This window comes from Macaca fascicularis, chromosome 7, assembly GCF_037993035.2.
Source record: "Macaca fascicularis isolate 582-1 chromosome 7, T2T-MFA8v1.1".
NCBI classification, from domain to species: domain Eukaryota; kingdom Metazoa; phylum Chordata; class Mammalia; order Primates; family Cercopithecidae; genus Macaca; species Macaca fascicularis.
In genome coordinates, this window is record NC_088381.1 from 98,431,812 (window position 1) to 98,453,381 (window position 21,570).

Below are 21,570 nucleotides of genomic sequence, written 5' to 3' on the forward strand. Positions count from 1 at the left end.
CTTTGTGGAATACTGTTTCAGAGAGAATCTCCATGGCTCACTCCCTCATTTCCTTTAGGTCTTTACTCAGATGTTACCTTCTCAGGAGGCCTTCCCCAATTACTCTGTTTAAAATTACACCCCAACTCCATCTTCCCCTTTCCCAATCTTACCTTTCTTCATAGCACTTACCATGATCTACATTCCATGTGTTTTACTTATTATTATTTTTTTTTATTTTCCCTATCCCCCAATTAGAATGAAAGCTACTTGAGGACAGGCGATTTTATTCACTGTTTTCTTCAGTTGCTAGGTCCCCAATGACTACAGTGCCTGTGGTGAGCACTCATTAAACATGTTGAATGAATGAATAGTAAGTATAGTTGACAGCATTTGTTCAGTGCATGTGTGAAGAAAACATTCCAGGTAAACGTGAAATGACATTAACCAAGTCTAGGAATATGGATACAAGTTGAGTGTCCCTTATCCAAAATGCTCGGGACCAGGAGTGTTTTGGATTTTGGAATATTTGCATTATTACTGGTTGAGCATCCCAAATTTGAAAATCTGAGCACCGGCTTAAAACATTTTGATTTTGGAGCATTTCAGGTTTCAGATATTAAGAGTTGGGATGCTCAACATGTAGTATGTTTAGAGCCAGTAAGGAAAATGGTTTGTCATTTCAGTTAAAAGTCATGGTTTAAGCCTTGGGTAAACTCTGATAAAAGTAAAATTACGTTCTTGTAAACTCTGAACATAGGCCGTGTACTCCATTAACAAATCCACTGTATCAAAATACCTTTTAATAAGTTAGCCAAGGTTCAGAGTTGGAGAAAATCTCAGATTGGGCTGAGAAGGCAAGTGTAGGATTATCTTATTTGCTGCTACTGGCCTCTTTCAGTTAGCTAAGGCCTAACTCTGCAGCATACTAAACACCTGAGGCTTGCATGGCAGCCCAGGCTTTCGTTCTTCCAAATTACCAGGCTTCAAGAGTGTGAACAGCTGTTCCAAGAAACAGGGTTTCCTCCCTCGTGGGCGTGAGTGCCAGGGTGATGGTGTCTTTATTGCCTGGAGGTGGAGGAAGAGCTCTGCAAATGCGCAGTGGGAGAGTTAATCCTGGAACCTCTTCCATGCCTACTGTGTTATTTCAGTTTTAAGTGTTAAGCTGTTTTTTTGTTTACATTATATTAAATATATTTAATATATTATTATAATAAATACATTAAATGAAATACATTTTATTTAATATAACACCTGTGGGCCTCTGAAGTAGGTATTAATTATTGGTAATGTGTATTATTGGCCGGACATTAGGTAATAACATTTGACCAAAAATTATGTCTGTAGGTGTATGGTAAATATGCCTGATAGCAATAACTTAAGCATGCCCTGAGAATGACCCTGTGTTGCAGACACACCTGGATATGTGTTCCAAGCTAGGAAATCAGAAAATGGCCCACCTGGGGATTCATTCCTTGGCTATGAGAAACATCTGAGCCTCCAACCCATCCGGTGAAACATAGGCTATGCAGTGGATCAAGGCTCCGAGTTTTGGGTTGAATGAAGGTTGCCAGGTGGAAGTTGTTAGGGAAATGTTAAGTGAAAATGCTGTATAAACCACATTCTTGCTATATAAACCGCTTTTTGTGTGCGGTTATGGTTCTCCTGCCCAGCTCATCGCCACTGAGTTCTTACAGTTCTCCTATCCAGCCCACTGTCACTGGACTCCCCTCTGCCTGTTGCCCCCAGTAAAACCCCATGTCTCATTTCCTGGCTCCAGGTCTCTTCTTAGGCCTCTCAAACATGGTATCATCCCCATTGGAGGCAATAAGGGTTCAGCACAACAGTATGTACACACACATAAGTATGCAAATGTATCACTGAAGTCCAGTCTCTTCAGTGATAGCAGTTTTAACAGCATTATACCTACCTCAGCAAACAAGCATTTAATAGAAGTTTTTTCTTGTGAGTGAATGAATATGCTGTAAATTGATATTCAGGTGATTTTAGTATTATATAGGTCTCTCGTAGGACTTTGGAGTATAGGTTATTCTGTATTACTTAAAGCCTGATGCAAATGTTTTTAACAATCAACCAAGTGGATATTAAGGTCGTCAGTTTTATAAAAATTAAATCAAGATATTATAACTAGTATACTCTCTTGAATATTTGGCCATCTCAGTTTCGCAAAGAAGTATATTAAGGGATTTTCATTTGCTGTAACACTGTTACAGATGAGTGATAAATAGCACAAAATACTGTAACAGACAACTGATTTTTGATGTTGTATATTTGCTCAGCTGGAATTATCAGTTACCTACTATATGGGAAAGTCTGTTTTCCCTAGGGACATAGAATTTTAAGCAACTTTTTAGTGAATCTGACAGGATAAATTGGTTGTAAGATATACTCTTACATAACTGTAGAGAGATCTGCTGTATGAAGGTTTTGTATATGAACCAATTGAATATGCCATGGATAATTTTGTTTTGAGAGACTGATCCAGGCCGGGCACAGTGGCTCACACCTGTAATCCCAGCACTTTGGGAGGCCAAGGCGGGCAGATCACCTGAGGTCGGGAGTTCTAGACCAGCATGACCAACATGGAGAAACCTCATCTCTACTAAAAATACAAAATTAGCCAGGCCTGGCAGCGCATGCCTGTAATCCCAACTGCTTAGGAGGCTGAAGCAGGAGAACTGCTTAAACCGGGGAGGCAGAAGTTGCAGTGAGCCGAGATTGCGCCATTGCAATCCAGCCTGAGCGACAGGAGCGAAACTCTGTCTCAGAAGAAAAAAAGAAAAGAAAGAAAGGACTGATCCTTCTCACTAGACCACTCAGACTAAAAAAAAGGACTTATCTTAATCTATGCTTTCAGCCAGACAATACACAGGCAACAGCATCAGTGTATTGAGGCCATTGCAAATTCTTCCTGAACATTTCCCATGATTTCATCTGGGGACAGATGCTTATTGTATTTTGGGAAATATCCTAAAATGCCAATTAGCTGTCGATGGAATAGTCTTATAAGATCTGACCCCTAGTTCTACACATATAGTCATTTGGTTAATCAGTTTTGCTAGATTTGATTAGTATATTTTGTTTTGGGGTAGTAAATAATAAATGATGGAGGAAAAATAAAATCCTAAAAAACAATGACAATATTTGATAAAACTTTTTATTTTCAGTGGCTTTGAAGCGTATGTTGAATTTCAATGTGCCTCATATTAAAAACAGCACAGGAGAACCAGTATGGAAGGTAAGAGTTTATCTTGATGGGAACTGATATCTGTTTTTCTCAGCCCTTATTGGTGGTAATTGGAGGGAATTTATTATAATATGGAAGAAGTAACACATATTAGTTATCATGAATGTTTTATCCTTATTTAACATGATCTCTTAATATGAATCTTTTTGACAGACATTCTATGGAATGAGACAGGTGATAAAATAGGAATTTTCATCTAGTGAGTCCATTTGATCTCTTTGGTAGGATGTCACTGATAGGTCTTTACCCTGGTTGATATTTTGTTCCTTAGCTTTTCAAGTCCAGACTTCGGATTTTATAAGTTTGCTTGGGGTTAGTCACATTCAGAGGGCCTGGATTATTTTAACAAACTCATGAGAAAATGATCTGTAAACTGTAATACCAGTTTATTAATTTATGAGATATGAAACTGTTAATTGAATCAGAAAGCAATCTACAAACTTTTCCTTTGGGAAATAATGGAGAGCCTTTAAAAATTCCTGTTCTTTAGGCTTCTTCATTTTAAACTTCGTGCAGACTCTCTTTCTTCAGATGTTATAATACAGTTGATTGGGTTTAAACTTACTGGTTAACAGTCTCTTTATATTTCTCTCTTGCTAAAAATTAAGAACGAATCAACATGTTTAGAATTTAGGGTGTTTTGAAAACTCTTTTGAGTCTTTATAAGTCCTTTGGGTTAACTCTAAAAGTTGTTAAAGTTGTCTGTATTGATTTCATAGCTTAAGCTCCAGAGTATTCCCTAATTTTTCTCCTTCTTGTTCCTTTGTGGGCATCTTCCTATTGCCTGTTGCATAAACTATACTTGTTTGTTTCTAAGACCAATATTGAGCTTTTGGTTGAAATAGTTTGAGAATTTCTTGGGTACAAATTTTTGTCAGATACTTTTCCTACCCATCACTTTTTATATCATTAAAATTAATAATACACATGTATTGAGATTAAAAGAGGGAAGATTTTTGAAAGATGCAACATGAACCTTTTATAACCAGAGCAGAAAGATTTTTAGTCTCTCTAAAGGAAATTCTGGCATTCAAGAAAACATGTTTTCATAACAACATGTTTCATTCTCTCATTAGCAATTTCTTACTCCATAAATAATTATTGAGGTAGTTGTAGAGAACGATTACCAGTTGAGGATCTCTTTTATTTGCCTTAACCGTGAAACTAATTTTGAGTTAAAAAGCCTAGTTGGAGATCTTACCACTCCTCAAAACTATCTGTTTTAATACTTTAAGAACGTGAGGAAGTGTTTTAGGGACTTAATTGTTTGTTTATTTATTTTTTTGAGATGGAGTCTCGCTCTGTCGCCAGGCTGGAGTGCAGTGGCGCAATCTTGGCTCACTGCAACCTCCACCTCCCAGGTTCAAGCAATTCTGCTTCCTCAGCCTCCTGAGTAGCTGGGATTACAGGTGCGTGCCACCACGCCCAGCTAAGTTTTATATTTTTAGTAGGGAAAGGGTTTCACCATGTTGGCCAGGATGGTCTCGATCTCTTCACCTCATAATCTGCCCACCTCGGCCTCCCAAAGTGCTGAGATTACAAGCATGAGCCGCAGCGCCACAGCCAGGGACTTAATTTTTTTTAATGAGTATCTTTTTAACCTGAGATGCTTAAAATACTAAATTTTTTATTGTAGTCCTGGAACTCGTTATATATTAGTTTTCAAAGTGGCTAATTTTTACATATCTGTTTTTAGAAAAGATATGTGAACTAGAAAAAAAATAAGGGTATGAACGTGAATTGGCTTTAAGTTCAAAGTTGTTTATTATAGCTTAACGATTTTATAGTCTCTATTTTCTTAAAACCTAGAAGAAAGAATTTTGTAAGAAGAAATTGATATAACTGTTTATTTATTTTAGCCTGAGTAGTAATGCTTTAAGAATGTATTAATCCCTGGATGGACATTTGGGTAAATAATGATGGAAAATATTAAATTGAGGAAAGGATAATAATTTAGTATCTATGATTTGTTAAAATAAAATTTGCTTCAACATTGTCTTAATATAGGTTCACTATTGGTTGTTCAATGATAATGATGACACATCGTTTTTTTTAATAGGTACTCATTTATGACAGATTTGGCCAAGATATAATCTCTCCTCTGCTATCTGTGAAGGAGCTGAGAGACATGGGAATCACTCTGCATCTGTGAGTTTTTACATATTTCTAATAGTGGCATTCATTTTCAAATACATTCTTAAAAATTTCTTTGGCCACCCTGAAATCAAATTATTAAAGAACATTTATAGAGAAAAATAGTGTTAGGTTACAGTATTTATGTAGTGTTGAACATTTTTTCCCCATATCATCTTTTATTCAACCCCTTATTTCTGGGATTTAAAAAAATCCTCAGTCTGAGGCTTTATAATTTCAGAATTTAAATTTTCTCCCTTGTGTCTTTTCCTACAGACTTGGTTTACCCTCTACGTAAAGGAAAAGAACTAATAATCTTAAGGTCTCTTCCAGCTCTAAAAGTGATTTCTTCCTTTAAATACACAGATTCTCCTTGACCTACAATGGGGTTACATACTTATAAACCCATTGTAAGTTAAAAATTTTGTAAGTCAAAAAAATGCATTTAATACACCTAACCTAACACAAACATCATAGCTTAGCCTCTCCTACCTTCAGCATGCTCAGAACACTTACATTAGCCTACAGTTGGGCAAAGTCAGATCCAACACATAGCCTCCTTTATAATAAACTGTCGAGGCTGGGCACTGTGGCTCACGTCTGTAATCCCAGTGCTTTGGGAGGCCAAGGTGGGCGAATCACAAGGTCAGGAGTTCAAGACCAGCCTGGCCATGTGGTGAAACACCATCTTTACTAAAAAAAAAAATACAAAAAATTAGCCAGGCATGGTGGCAGGCACCTGTAATCCCAGCTACTCAGGAGGCTGAGGCAGGAGAATCACTTGAACCCGGGAGGCTGAGATTGCAGTGAGCCGAGACTGCCACTGCACTCTAGCCTGGGCAACAGAGCAAGACTCTGTCTCAAAAAAAATAATTAATTAATTAAATAAAATAAACTTGAATATCTCATGTAATTTATTGACTACAGTGCTGAAAGTTGAAAACAGAATGTTTTTATAGGTGCTTAAGGTATGATTTCTACTGAATATGCACCATCATAAAGTCAAAAAATCCTAAGTTGAACCATTGTAAGTCAGGGACTCTCTATACTTTTTTTTTAAAAAGGAATATCTCATTAATCATTAATATGAAAAATTTAAGTGACTATGAAGTAATGACTGTTAATCACCATAGGAGGCTATCTATGTTGTCTTAACTGTTAAGTTTGTGTGATTATATTGCTTCTGATATGTTTAATAAAAATAAAACAAATTGCAGTACTTCATGGACTTGCCTAGTAGAACATTTGGAGAAGGGGCCAGGCGCAGTGGCTCATGCCAGTAATCCCAGCACTTCTGGAGGCCGGGGTGGGCGGATCACTTGAGCTCAGGAGTTCGAGACCAGCCTGGCCAACATGGTGAAACTGTGTCTCTACTAAAAATACAAAAATTAGCTGGGTGTGGTGGCATACCCGCCTGTAATCCTAGCTACTTGGGAGGCTGAGGAAGGACAATTGCTTGAACCCAGGAGGCAGAGGTTGTAGTGAACCGAGATCGTGACACAACACTCTGACCTGGGCAGCTGAGCAAGATTCTGTAAAAAAAAAAAAAAAAAAAAAAAAAAAAAACATTTGGAGAAGGACTGTGTTCATGGATAGATAGTAATACTTTTGTATACTACAAGAGTCCAATTTTATGGTGTTCTAAGCTATTTGCATTTTGTTGTATTTATGATGTTATAACCAGTTTTTATGATATTATATATTGAATTGAAATGTATTATTGGGAATATGGTTTTAGATTTTTGGTAAGTAACTTACCAGAATCTGGTTTGATCAGCTCAAATTCTTTAGTTGTATAATCAGCATTTGTTAAAATTAATAGATTATTATATTTTGTCAAATCCAAATGTCCTTTTTTATATTTCTGAAATTAGGATCTATCTTATCACTGATGATATGTCATAACTGGCAGCATTTTTATTTCTCAGTAGTATATAAAATATATTTTAAAATTGATGTTTTAAAATTGTTACCACCTTGGGTTTCATGAAATACGGTATTTGATGAGTTTTCCTTTCATTTTTATGTCAGACTGAAATAAGCATATTTGCTTTGATAGCGTGTTAATTCTTATGGACTGAAGTAAAGTTTAACTTGATGCTATCCTTGGAAATTGTGGTTTATTAATAAACATTGAGTGCCATTGTCTCTGTACTAAGTGTTTAACTCCTTTATTTACTAATGGAAAGACTAAAGTTTAGAAGGCTTAAGTGATTGTCTCACATTTGTACAACCACTTAATAACAGAGCCATGGCCACATTGCTTGACCACTAATTCTGTGCTGTTTATCTACTGAACTGTAATGGCTTAGTAGCAGTAACTAACAGAAGTGAGGCCTTACTCAGTACTTCGTTCAGGGGTAATAGTATAGTCTACCAGTTTGAGAGTCTGGTAATCTCTGCCTAACTTGCTACTTGCCACCAGACCATGGAAATATTACACAGCTACCATGGTGAACTCTTTTGTACTTTGCCTCCAACCATTCTCCTCTATTTGCTGGAGAATACTATATCAGTTACTTTATAGTCTGCAAACTGGTTTAGGCTGATTTGTAGGAAACAGTAATTACACGTTTCCAGAATATGAAATGGTGGTTTTAGCCCATTAGGCAGTTGGACAAGCAGTGTAAAAAAAAGACAACAACCTATGGCAACTATCACATTATCCTTCTTGATATCAATGGCAACAGTTATTAAACACAGACCAACTGGCAGCATGTGCTTCTTTCCTCTCCTTGATTATAGAAGGATGACTAGAGAGAGGTGAATATTCCTCATATAAGCATAGTTTGATGTTGGGATATTTGCATGGAAATTGTTTCTAAATTGTAAAAGGAGAAAACTGTAAAATGACTCAATCTGTAAGGTGCTTACATTCTCTTATGAAACAATAAATAGGCAAAAATAGATTGTCTTTAAGGAGACATTTATATACCTTTCATTTAAAAAATATACTTGATTTCATGTTTGATTAAATTTTTTTATAGCTTCTAAAGAATTGCTTCTAAAAATTTTTTCATTGCATCCCCTAGCTTTCTGATTTTCCCCTCAGAGAGCCACACTTTCCTCACACTCACCATTCCCCTCTGACCACCACCATATTTCTATGAAAAGTGGGAATAAGATTGGTTTTGACTATGTTTTAGTTCTCATTCAAGGAGAGTGTTGGTAGAAAAGAGTGTCTGACCATTGGCAGTACTAAAAGTGTGAGCAGAATAGGACAAATGAGGACTAACAAGAAATTAGGGTCTTCTTAATACTAATAAATAATATCAACACTGACATGGGAGAGAGCTAAGTTAACTCACTGATTAATTGCAACAAGAGCTTTTAGAGCACTGGTTACTGTCCTTGAGCTAGTGAACTCCCATTTTGAGGAATATTGTTTTAAACTATCTTTTTAGATAAGTGACTAAGAAAAAATAAGTTTTAGTTCCTTATGTCTTCTAGGCTTTTGCACTCTGATCGAGATCCTATTCCAGATGTTCCTGCAGTATACTTTGTAATGCCAACTGAAGAAAATATTGACAGAATGTGTCAGGTAATATGGGTTCTTATTTTCTGGACTCCTGAATTTGGAAACAGATTTTTTTTTCAAGAAAAATTCTTAGATGTCCAGGGCGACAAATCAGAAATTCCTATGCCTACTTTCTCACCCTGATTTTTGAGACTATCTTTGAATTCCAAAGAGCCTGAAAGACTTAAAACTTTTGGCTGAAGAAGTATTATACAGTAGTCCTCCCATATCCACAGTTTCACTTTCCACAGTTTCAGTTATCCACAGTTAACCAGGTACTGAATATATTACAGTAGTGAACATATTACAGTATTTTGAGAGAGACCACATTCATATAACTTTCATTGCAGAATATATTTTATAATTGCTCTATTTTATTTCTGACTATTGTTGCTAATCTGTTACTGTGCCCAATTTATAAACTATAAATTAAGTTTTGTCATAAATATATATGTATAAGAAAAAACATACAGTTCAGTACTATCTGGTTTCAGGCATCCACTGGAGTCTTGGAAAATAACCCCTGCAAATAAGGGGAACCACTGTACTGGTAAAGTCTGAGTCTGGCTTTAACAAACAGAAAGCCTAAGTATATTGCCTTTCTAACTTATAAAGCATTTTCCTTTTCTAAAATAATGGTGAGATTAGGAAGTCCACGCTGGTGCAGAAGCACTATAAGGTAATCAAAGACCCAGGCTCCTTCTATCACTGATCATCTTTAGTTTGTTGGTTTTCCTTGTCTTGCTTGTTGCTGCTCCCGTAGGCATCAAATCTATGTTCACATCAAGAAGAAGAGGGAAATGGACTGTGCCAGCCCTGACTGTTGATTTTGATCAGGAAAGCTAAGCCTTTCCAGAAACTCTCAGAAGACCTTTATTTATTTCTCACTGGGTAGAATCAATTACAAGGGTGACTACAAAATCAATATTTAGATGAGTATATTGTCACCCCAAAGAAAATCTAGCAAGATTCTTTTAGCAAGGAAAAGGAGAAAAATAGATGTTGGATAGGTAAGTAACAGTGTCTTCTACAGGTCACAGCATCTTTGTTATTGACTGTTGAATCAAATTGCTGTTTAAATTGTTATGAAGTTTGCAAATTTTGTGTTCTGTGTAGCTTTATGATGCCCAGGTTTCTCTTTTACCCTGCGTAAACTCAAGTATACTATTCATGAGAGAGGTACCACTTACAATCTCTTCTTCCGTTTTTTTAATAACACCTTGATTGAAATTATAATTCACATACCATGCAATTCACCCATTTAAGAAGCACAAGTGTATGATTCATTGGTTTTTAATATAGTCACCATCACCACAGTCAATTTTAGAACATTGTCATTACCTCAAAAAGAAACCCTGGTACCATTTATCATATCCTCACGCCTCCCCCATCCCCTTCCATCCCTAAGCTACCTTATGTTTCTGTATATTTGCCTACTCTGACCATTACATATGAATGAACTCCTATATTATGTGGTCTTTTGTACATGGCTGATTTCTCTTAGCATAATGTTTCCAAGGTGCATCCATATTGTAGCATGAATTGGTACCTTATTCCTTTTCATGGCTGAATGTATTTCATTGTGTGGATGTACCAAATTTTGTTCATCCATTTACCACTTGATGAACATTTGGATTGTTTCTACCTTTTGGCTATTAATAATAATGTTGCCATAAATATTCATGTACAGATTTCTTTGTGGACATGTTTTCAATTCTCTTGTGGCCATAAACACATAGGAATAGAATTGCATGGTCAAATGATAACTCTCTGTTTACCTTTTTAGAAACAGACTGTTTTCCAAAGTGTGGTTGCACCATTTTATAGTCCCACCAGTAGTGTATGAAGGTTCTGATTTCTCCAGATCCTTGCTGAACACTTACTATCCAATATTTTTATTGTAGCCATCCTAATAGGTTTGCGTGCCATCGCAGTATAGTTTTGATTTGCATTTCTATAATTGATATTAAGCGTCTTTTAACATGCTTATTGGCCATTTGTATGTCTTTCGAGAAATATCTATTCAGATCATTCACCCAGTTTTTAATTGGGTTGTCTTTTTATTATTGAGTTGATAGAATTCTTTTTATATCTTGGATACTAGACATTCACAAGTTTATGATCTGTAAATATTTTCTCCCAGTCTATGGATTATCTTTTCATTCTCTTGATAATTTCCTTTGAAGCACAAACATTTTCAATTTTGATAAAGCCCAGTTTATCGTTTTTTTTTTTTCTTGAGTTGCTTATGCTTTTGGTGTCATATTTAGGAAACCATTCCAGATTCTTGTGTTTTCTTCTAAGAATTTTATAGTTTCAGCTCATACATATAGGTCTTGATTCCACTTTGCATTATTTTTATATATGGTGGGATGTAGGTGTCCAACTTTATTCTTTTGCATGTGGCTATCCAGTAGTCCCAGCATAATTTATTAAAGAAAGTATTCTTTCCCTAGTGGATGGTCTTGGCAACCTTGTCAAAAATCAGCTGACCATAGATACATTGTTTTATTTCTGAACTGTCAGTTCTATTGCATTGATATCTGTGTCTGTCCTTATGCCTGTACTACACAGTGTTGACATCTTTCACTTGATAGCAAGTTTTCAAATTGAGTAATTGTGTCCTCCAACTTTGTACTTTTTTACAGATTGTTTTAGCTTTTCTTGAATTTCCAAATTAAGATTAGCTTGTCATAAGTTTTGTGCTTTTGTTAAATTTTTTCTTTCATGTGTTTAATGCTTATTATGAATGGAATTCTTACTCCATTTTTAGGATTGTTCATTGCAATTGTATAAAAATTCAATTGATTTTTATATATTTGTCTTGTATCCTGCAACTTTGCTGAACTTATATGTCCTTTTGAAATGTATGCATCATTCTTTGACCACTTCCTTACCTTCTGGCACAATAATATATTCCAATATAGCCTAGGATTTTACTTTCTCTGTCTCAGCCCAGGATTCGGACATTTTTCTCAAGAGCTCTGGTTGCTTTCTGTAAAGAATGGTAGTTAGGAATCAGGATCTAGGCATTAGGTATACTCATTGTGACTACAGTGTCACTGTTCTTAGGTCCTCTCAATGGAAAAAGTTAGGAAATTATGTATTTATACATACACTTTTATATCTATATTTATTTCTACAATTCTCCCTCTCTTCTCCTCACCTATCCAGATTAATAGATAACCTCCAAAAGTGTTTCAGCTTAGCAACACAGGATTCACTCTAGCGTTTCCCTTTTCTCTTTACATATTTGTAACTCCTTTCTCAGAGTGAAAAAACATGGTTCCCAGTATCGTGAACATATTACTTATTTCTCAATCCTCATACATAAATAATCTCTTGACCTTGATTGAACCACTACCCTGATCACCTTCCTCACAAAGGCTCCAACCCCTCAATTTTTCACATTTTCACATCGCTGAAATCAGGTACATCTTAAAATTGATCATGTCACAAAATTTTATTGGCATCATTAATTCTTAGTGTTACTTAAAATGATGGTTCCGGTTACAGTCAGTGACATCTTAGATTTGAGGAAATACAGTTATTTCAGTATCTATTTGCTAAAAGTATAAGAACATAAGTAAATTTGGCTTAAGAATTTGCATAACTTAAATTGCACTACTTTTGAGCAACTGAGAAGAAATACTTCTAGAATTGGTCATTGGAATTATAACTTGTCTGTGTGCAATGAAGGATTTGTTGTGTCATCACATGTCCAAAACAGTTGAAGATCGTGTCTGCCAAATATAACAAGCATTTGTTATATTATTGAGCCATATTTGGATATTTTAAGAAGAATGCAGATAGGCTATATGAGAGCAGTTTGTACTGTATTGTAATTAATGAGATTTTGTTGATAATATAATTTTATTACTTTATTAAGATACATTTTAGTTACATCTGATAACCAGATAACCAGTACTACTTCAAAGCTTTTTTCTCTTGGGATACTTTTTTGGATTGTCATTTAAATATCCTGTCTTTTAAATACAACTTTGCTCTTATGGTATTTGAAACATGTATTCATGGTCTTCTTTATCATGTAAGAATGAAGTTTTCATTGTATTGATAGGATCTTCGAAATCAACTATATGAATCATATTATTTAAATTTTATATCTGCTATTTCAAGAAGTAAACTGGAAGATATTGCAAATGCAGCATTAGCAGCTAGTGCAGTAACACAGGTAGCCAAGGTAAGAGAGTTTGGTTGGTTGATGACATTTTGTCAATGTAAAATTTAACACTGTTCTGAAACCTGTAGTTGGCGTAGGTATCTATTTGACAGATGACCAGAACGACAGAAATGTTTAGGCTCAATACTTTTAGAAAGAGTTCTAATAATATAAATTATCTTCAAGTTGAACTAGGCAAAATAAGCCAAACTAAAGGAACCTATTATTTAATGAATTTGAAAGACAGAAATAAAAAGCAGAATGAGTTTTGCTTTAGTCTGTCATTTGTATCATCTTTTTAGGTCAACTCAGAAATCATTTGACAGTTGTATTGTCATAAACTGTATTGAAAGTATGTTGACATTGTTTTATCTGTAATCATTATAATCATCATACTATTTCCAGATCTTTTTTTACTTAGGAAAGAGGATCCAAAGTGCCCGTGTTGCATATTGAGATCCAAAGTGCCTCTGTTGCATATTAAGAGAAAAAGAATCCATGACAGGCCAGCAATTCTACATCATAGTGACATTTTAGTCACGTTCAGCTTCAGTTATAAATCAATTTGTAAAATATATTTCAGGTTATAATCCTGTTATGCTCTGTGTTTCTTGAATTTGGACAAGATATGCATTTAAGTTCCAGACAACTATCTAGTGCAAGTAAAAGACTAAACAACCATGCATATACTTTCTATTCTTTTTCTACTGATAGATTTTTCATTCTTAGATTTAAATAGACCACCAATATTTCTGATTAGTTTTTGAGGCTTATGCCTTTAATCTTTGTGCTCAAAATTTATTAACTTCACATAAAATAATGGGAACAACTTTTGTTTTCTTTCTTGTTTTGTTTTGAGACAGTGTCTCACTCGCCCAGGCTGGAATGCAGTGGTGCAATCTCTGCTTGCTGCAACTTTCACCTCCTGGGCTCGTACCACCCCATCCAGCTATTTTTTTTTTTTTTATGTTGCGTAGGTCGCAAACTTCTGGCCTCAAACAGTCCTCCCACCTCAGCCTTCCAAAGCTCTGGGATTACAGGTCCAAGCCGCCTCACTCAGCCTTAATTTGGTTAACTAAATTCAGTGTATTTCAAATAGTTCTCTTAATTTTTCTTCTACTTTGCACTTCCAAAGAACTGGCATAACTTTTTCCCACTTTATTATAAAAGTTGTTGGTGTAAAACAATTACTGTGACTTTCTTAGGAAAATGTGATGAAAATGATTGTTAAAATTGTATGTTTTCTTCAAAATTAATATCCATTCCCATCAGAACCACAATTTAAGTTCTCGTATCTGCTTAAATTTTGTTTTCTCAAAATGTTACTCTCCTCCTCCATACTTATTGCCCAAAGGCTTGTTTTTATTGCCTTAACTTATTCTTTACTCCTCATTCTTGTTCAATTAGGCTATTACACAGTACGATTTCTAGTTATTGAATGTAATTGCAATTGTTTTTTTCATTTCTACCATTGGTAGGTTAGAGCAAACTAAATTTACTTTCAATATGGCTATATTGTAATATTGATTTGTAAACCTTTTCTTTTGTTTCTAGGTTTTTGACCAATATCTCAATTTTATTACTTTGGAAGATGATATGTTTGTGTTATGTAATCAAAATAAGGAGCTTGTTTCATATCGTGGTATGTAAAAATAGAAATGTTGCAATTCTTTGTTAACAAAATGAATGGTATACTGTAAGAAAAAAAGTGAATATGTTTAATGGACTTCAAAACTAGCTCGTTTACAGCAGTACAGCTATAGAAACTTTTTAAAAGCACACAGAGAAAACAAGGCTCAGACTGAATTTTATTACATTTAAACGTTTAATAAACCTGTTTTATAAACTCAAGGAAGTACCAATTCTCTGACCTTTTCTGTACCCCCACAGCAACTTGCATGAATGGTTCACTCATGGCAAGTAAGACAATATTTTAGTAGCAGAATTCAAATTTATCATCTAGTACTTTGATCTTGGACAAGAACAAGTTAGCTTACTTCTCTGTGCTTACAAAACACTGGAACCAGATGGTAAGTTCCCTGAGAGAAGAGAATGAATCTTTTGGTTTCATTGAGCTCTAGAGCATCCGTTCTTGTGGAAATTCCTGAAAGGATACAAGTATTTGCTGAATGTTCATGTGAGAGATTTTTGACAGTGGTTATTATTCACAGAAATCTATTTACAGTTGCATTTTAAATGAATTAGCAAGTTATTTAAGTTACATATTTTAAAACCTAGTTTTCCTGAAGCCTTTAAATTGAATATGAATTGTGTTACATTGTTTCTAAATCTGGTAAAGTGAAATGAAGCATCTTTATTTTTGATGGATTAACTCATATTGAACAGACTAAATTTTCCTAATCAGTCCCCTTTAACAAGCTTAATCGGAAAACCTGGTGTGTTGAATTCTCTTAAACATTTTAAATTTTATTAATAAATTCAGAATATTAAGTGGGTTTTTTTTAGGTACTGTACTTCATATACCAGACCAGACAAGTTTATAATTCTAACAAGCAAAATCTGCCCAAGTGTTTAAATAATTATTTAAAAATAATTAAATTTGTAATGAGTGTAAAATTTGTTAAATATTCGTATACTTATAAGTTTAATTACATTTTTTGTACCTGCCAGCTTTTTTAAAAGATCACATGTTTGAGGTGAATTGCGAATTTTAAAGTATAATCACATGGCTAATCACCCAGATTCTCAATAATGATAATAGTAATAGCTCACTCTATGCCTATCAGTGTTTTCAGTGTGTTACAATGTAAGCTAATTTAATCCTCAGAATAACTTTATGAAGCAGAAATTATTTCCATTTTCAAGAATGGAAAACAGAGACATAGCTATTAAGTAACTTGATGAGGAAATGGTAGAGCCAGTTTACTAAACACAGGCAGTCTCACTCCAGAGATAACATTCTTTATCATTATGTAATCACATACCTAATTGTCTCAAATGTTACAATGCTTTAAAAATTTTAAACAAATATTCCTAAATATGATTATATTAATATCATGGTATTGATTTGCAAATCTTTTTCATTCTAAACTTTCCATGGATTGGGAGCAAGCAGATTTATTACCTCAGTCAAACTAAGACTACTATCTTAGACAAAGCAAGCCATTACCTCAAGTTGAGGTGAGGTTATTGATTAGCAGTTTATGACTGTTAGGGTTACTTTTCATTCAGAAATGTGGCACTAGGACTCAAGGGCTGGATGCTTCCATGTAGATTTTTCTAGTGCCAGTAATTAACAAAAATGTACTAGTGATTTAACTAAAAGGTTTGAAGTGTCTACAGATCACTTGTGCCACTGATTAATAAAATGAATTGGGTGTGTTTCCTTGAATTGCTATCCCCTGAATGCACATAATGCAAATTGTATCCTTTATGATATTTATTTCATCTGATTGAAATAGATGGTATTTGCAACACCTGAGTAAGGGCCCATTTCCTTCTTTTAGATTCTGTGTTGCTTGATTGAATTCTTTTGTGTGTTGTCTGATTGAATTCTTTTATGTGTTGTCTGGGTGGGCCAGGCTTTCTATAGATAATTGGAGTTATCCAGTTGAAGTCTGCTTTCCTCTTATGGTAACCACAAGTGGTATTAAATTTTATATGTGTTTTCACTTTCAGGATATTGGGACATTAAAAATACTTTGTAAATAATAGTTTAGACAATCTTTCAACATATAGTTATTGATCTACTTCATCAGATGCTGGGCCTTGATATTGTGAGAGGAAGATAAGTCAGTCAAGGTCTTTGTCAAAGACAGTCTACACAGCAATGTTTCTTAAAGCCTAGCCCCAAGGCCTATTTGCATTAGAATTGCCTAAGGTGCTTGTCAACATTATAGGTGGTTCCCCCCACCCCCAAACAGAGTCTTGCTCTGTCGCCTAGGCTGGAGTGCAGTGGTGTGATCTCAGCTCACTGCAACCTCTGTCTCCCAGGTTCGAGTGATCCTCCTGCCTCAGCCTCCCAAGTAGCTGGGATTACAGGCGTGTGCCACCACACCTGGCTAATTTTTGTGTTTTTAGTAGAGACAGTTTCACCATGTTAGTCAGGCTAGTCTCAAACTCCTTACCTTAGATGATCTGCCCACCTCAGCCTCCCAGAGTACTGGGATTACAGGTGTGAGCCACCATGCCCAGCCTCAAAATTACAGGTTTTTTAGAATTATTCATATCCATACAGAATCCCTAAAGGAAAGGGATAAGAATCTTTAATTTTTAAAAACTTCCGGAGAGTTTTTCCCCATATTCCCTGAGTGATTCTTAGTAAAGTTTGGGAACTACTTATGTATACTCTTGTAGATCAGAAGAGAAATTTGTATAACTTAATATAAAGAAAATGATATGCGATGTTGGTTGTGCCATAATTTACTTGCATTTCCTTTTCTGGCTGTAGTTGGGTAACAGAATCAGTAGTTTCTTGAGGCAATCTGGTGTTTATGAATAAAACTATGGAATATGATATTTATTTTCCTGTTTGCTCTGGCAAAAATTTTGTTAGTTTACATCGTGGGGTTGTTTTTCTTATTAGTAGTCTCCTGATCTCTGATATTAAGGTAGTTTGTTGTGGTTATTTTTCTCTTTGAGGTGGTATAATTTTTAACAGATATTTGTTCACTTAAAAGAAGTTTAAAGCAGGCAGGGTGTGGTGGCTCATGCCTATAATCCCAGCCCTTTGGGAGGCCAAGGTAGGAGGGTCGCTTGAGCCCAGGAGTTCAAGACCAGCCTGGGCAACATAGGGAGACCCATCTCTACAAAAAAAATTGTTTAATTAGCAGGGCGTGGTGGCATGTGCCTGTGGTCCCAGCTACTCTGAAGGCTGAGATGGGAAGATCACTTGAGCCCAGGAGGCTACAGTAAGCCATGATCATGCCTCTGCACTCCCTCCTGGGTGACAGAGCAAGATCCCGTCTCAAAAAAAAAAAAAAAGTTTAAACCAAAAAGATTTCGCTAACTGAGTTTTATTGTGTATCACTTAAGAGTTTAGTAATAATTTTAGGAGTTTCATAAAGATGAGGCATAAGTTTGGCTCAATGATTTCTCCTTTTCCTATGTCATTTTAGCCATTAACAGGCCAGATATCACAGACACGGAAATGGAAACTGTTATGGACACTATAGTTGACAGCCTCTTCTGCTTTTTTGTTACTCTGGGTAAGTTTTCCAGTCTTTATGGTTATTTTTCAAAGTAAATTGTTTAACAAGTAATTTTAATGTGTTACACTGTAATGTGATTCTTTCTCACTTACCTGGATCTCTAGAGGTTCTCGAGTGGAGTAAAATATATATTCAATAGTATATAAAAACATACTTCCAATAACTTGATGTGGTTCTCTTAACATTTAGCAGATCTTTTGAGTTGTCATTTTAGATGTCTTTGGTAATTATAATTTTCTGCTATATTTGAATGCCTTGGTGGTGACTTCACCACCTATGTGCCTGTTAATTTTCTTTTAATATTTCATTATTAAAAATTTCAAACACATTTCTAAATAGAGAAATAAATGTTTGTTAACTGTTAAGTTCAGATGCCCAAGGCTCCAGAAAACTTTATGTATATAATACTAATCTACCTACACCTTCAAAATTTATTTTTAATTTTTTTTTCTTATTTTCAACTTTTAGGTTTGGGAGATACATGTGCAAGTTTGTTACAGGGGTAAATTGCATATCACTAGGGTTTGGTGTACAAATGAATTTGTCACCCAGGCTATGGGTATGGTACCTGATAGGGAGTTTTTTGACCCTCATCCTCCCTGCTCAGGTTGACCCCAATGTCTGTTATTGTCATCTTTGTGTCTTTTCTTTTTGTTTAGCTCCCACTTACAAGTGAGAACATGGGGTATTTTGTTTTCTGTTTCTGTTAATTCCCTTAGAATAATGGCCTCTAGTTATATCTATGTTGCTGCTAAGCATATGATTTCACTCTTTTTTATGACTCTGTAGTATTCCATGATGTATATGTATCACAAATTCTTTATCCAATCCACCCTTGATAGGCATCTAGGTTGATTCCATGTCTTTGCTATTGTGAATATTACTGCAATGAACATATGGGTAGATGTGTCTTTTTCATAGAATAATTTATGTTCTTTTGGCTGTATACCCAGTAATGGGATTGCTGAGTCAAATGGTAGTTCTAAGTTCTTTGAGAAGCCTTCAAATTGCTTTCCTCAGTGGCTCAACTAATTTACATTCCCACCAACAATGTATAAGTGTTCCCTTTCCTCTGTAACCTCACCAACATCTATTATTTTTTGACTTTTAATAATAGACCTGACTGATGTGAGATGGTAACTCATTGTGGTTTTAATTTTCATTTCTCTAATGATTAGTGATATTGAGCTTTTTTTCATATGCTTGCTGGCCACGTATGTCCCTTTTTTTTTTTTTTTTTTTTTTTCCTTGAGAAGTGTCTGTTCATGTCCTTTGGCCATTTTTTGATGGGGTTGTTTGTTTTTGCTTGTCAATTTGTTTAAGTTCCTTATAAATTCTGTTGGATGCATAGTTCGCAAATATTTTCTCCCATTCTGTAGGTTGTCCATTCACTTTGCTGATAGTTTCTTTTGCTCTGCAGAAGCTCTTTAGTTTAATTAGGTCCAATTTGTCTGTTTTGGTTTTCTGGTTGTTTTTGGAGACTTCAACATGAAGTCTTTGCCAAGGCCTGTGTTCAGAATGGTGTCTAGGTTTTCTTCTAGGATTTTTATAGTTTGAGGTCTTACATTTAAGTCTTTAGTCCATTTTGAGTTTATTTTTGTATATGGTGAAAGGAAGGGGTTCAGTTTTAATCTCCTGCATACAGGTAGCACCACTTACTGAATAGGGAGTTATCCCAGCACCACTTACTGAGTAGGGAGTTCTTTCCCTATTGCTTGTTATTATCAACATTATCGAAGATCAAATGGTTGTAGGTGTGGGGCTTTATTTCTGGGTTCTCTAACCTGTCCCACTGGTCTGTGTGTGTGTTTTTGTACCATGCTGTTTTGGTTACTACAGTAAAAACCGTGTAGTAGTATACTTTGAAGTCAGGATGTGTAATGCTCCCAGCTTTGTTCTTTTTGCTTAGATTTGCTTTGGCTCTTCAGGCTCTTTTTTGGTTCTGTATGACTTTTAGAAAAATTTTTTCTAATTCTGTGAAAACTGACATTGGTAGTTTGGTAGGAATAGCACTGAATTTGTAAATTGCTTTGGCAGTATGGCCATTTTAATATTGAGTCTTCTTATCCATGAACATGGAATATTTTTCCATTTGTTTGTGTCATCTCTGATTTCTTTTCGTTTTGTAATTCTTGTTGTAGAGCTCTTTCACCTTCCTAATTAGCTGTATTCCTAGGTATTTTATTCTTTTCGTGGCTATTGTGAATGGGATTGCATTTTTGATTTGGCTGTCAGCTTGGATATTGTTGGGGTATAGAAATGCTCCTAGTGTTTGTACATTGACTTTTGCATCCTGAAACTTTACTGAAGCTGCTTATTAGTTGTGGGAGCCTTTGGGCAGAGAATATGGAATTTGTGGGGTATAAGGTAACATAGCCTGCAAAGAGATAGTATGACTTCCTCTCTTTCTATTAGAATGTCTTTTATTTCTTTCTCTTGCCTGATTGCTTTGGCTACGACTTCCAGTACTATGTTAAATGGGAGTGGGTGTCCTTGTCTTATTCAAGTTCTCAGGGGGAATGCTTACAGCTTTTGCCCATTTATTATGACGTTGGCTGTGTGTTTGTCATAGATTGCTCCTATTATTTTGAGGTATATTTCTTCATTGCCTGATTTGTTGAGGGTGGTTTTATTGTTTGTTTGTTTGTTTGTTTTAGATGAAGTCTCGCTCTGTTGCTAGGCTGCAATGCAGTGGCACAACCTTGGCTCACTGCAACCTCCGCCTCCTGGGTTCAGTCGGTTCTCCTGCCTCAGCCTCCCGAGTAACTGGGACTACAGGCACACGCCACCATGCCCAGCTAATTTTTGTATTTTTAGTAGAGACGAGCTTTCACCATGTTGGTCAGGATGGTCTCAATCTCTTGACCTCGTGTTCCACCTGCCTCGGCCTCCCAAAGTGCTGGGATTACAGACGTGAGCCACCACGCCCAGCTGGGGGTTTTTTAAATAAAGTGATGGTGAATTTTTTCAAAAGCCTTTTCCGTGTCTATTAAGGTGATCATATGGTTTTTGTTTTTAGTTCTTTTTATGTAGTGAAGCACATATACTGATTTGCATGTATTGAATCAACCTTGCATCCTGGGAATAAAGCCTACTTGATCATGGTGGATTCATTTTTTTTGGATTCAGTTTGCTAATATTCTGTTGAAGGTTGTTGCACCTGGATTCATCAGGGGTATCAGAGTGAAGTTTTATTTTTTTGTTTAGTCTCTGCTAGGTTTTGGTATGAGAATGATACTGGCCTCATTGAATGAGTTAGGGAAGAGTCCCTCCTCCTCGATTTTTTGGAATAATAGTAGTATTGGTACCAGCTCTTCTTTAT

At 35.5% G+C, this 21,570-nt stretch overlaps 1 protein-coding gene across 4 annotated transcripts in view; it reads left to right on the forward strand.

The window, feature by feature from the left end:
• The window catches only part of SCFD1 (sec1 family domain containing 1), a 104,263-nt gene that overhangs the window by 2,569 nt on the left and 80,124 nt on the right, over nucleotides 1-21,570 (forward strand). For 2 of the 4 annotated variants that reach the window (XR_012415697.1, XM_005561013.4), the window contains exons 2-7: nucleotides 3,168-3,238; nucleotides 5,307-5,395; nucleotides 8,831-8,921; nucleotides 12,976-13,098; nucleotides 14,632-14,719; nucleotides 18,156-18,245. Coding sequence is in view for 3 of the 4 variants with exons in the window: in XM_005561013.4 (XP_005561070.1) it covers nucleotides 3,168-3,238; nucleotides 5,307-5,395; nucleotides 8,831-8,921; nucleotides 12,976-13,098; nucleotides 14,632-14,719; nucleotides 18,156-18,245 (552 nt within the window). In the remaining variant the exon portion in view is untranslated. Of the gene's footprint in view, nucleotides 1-3,167; nucleotides 3,239-5,306; nucleotides 5,396-8,830; nucleotides 8,922-9,888; nucleotides 9,908-12,975; nucleotides 13,099-14,631; nucleotides 14,720-18,155; nucleotides 18,246-21,570 lie in introns of those variants that run through there. The other 2 variants (XM_005561015.4, XM_065548685.2) reach the window with 2 other exon arrangements.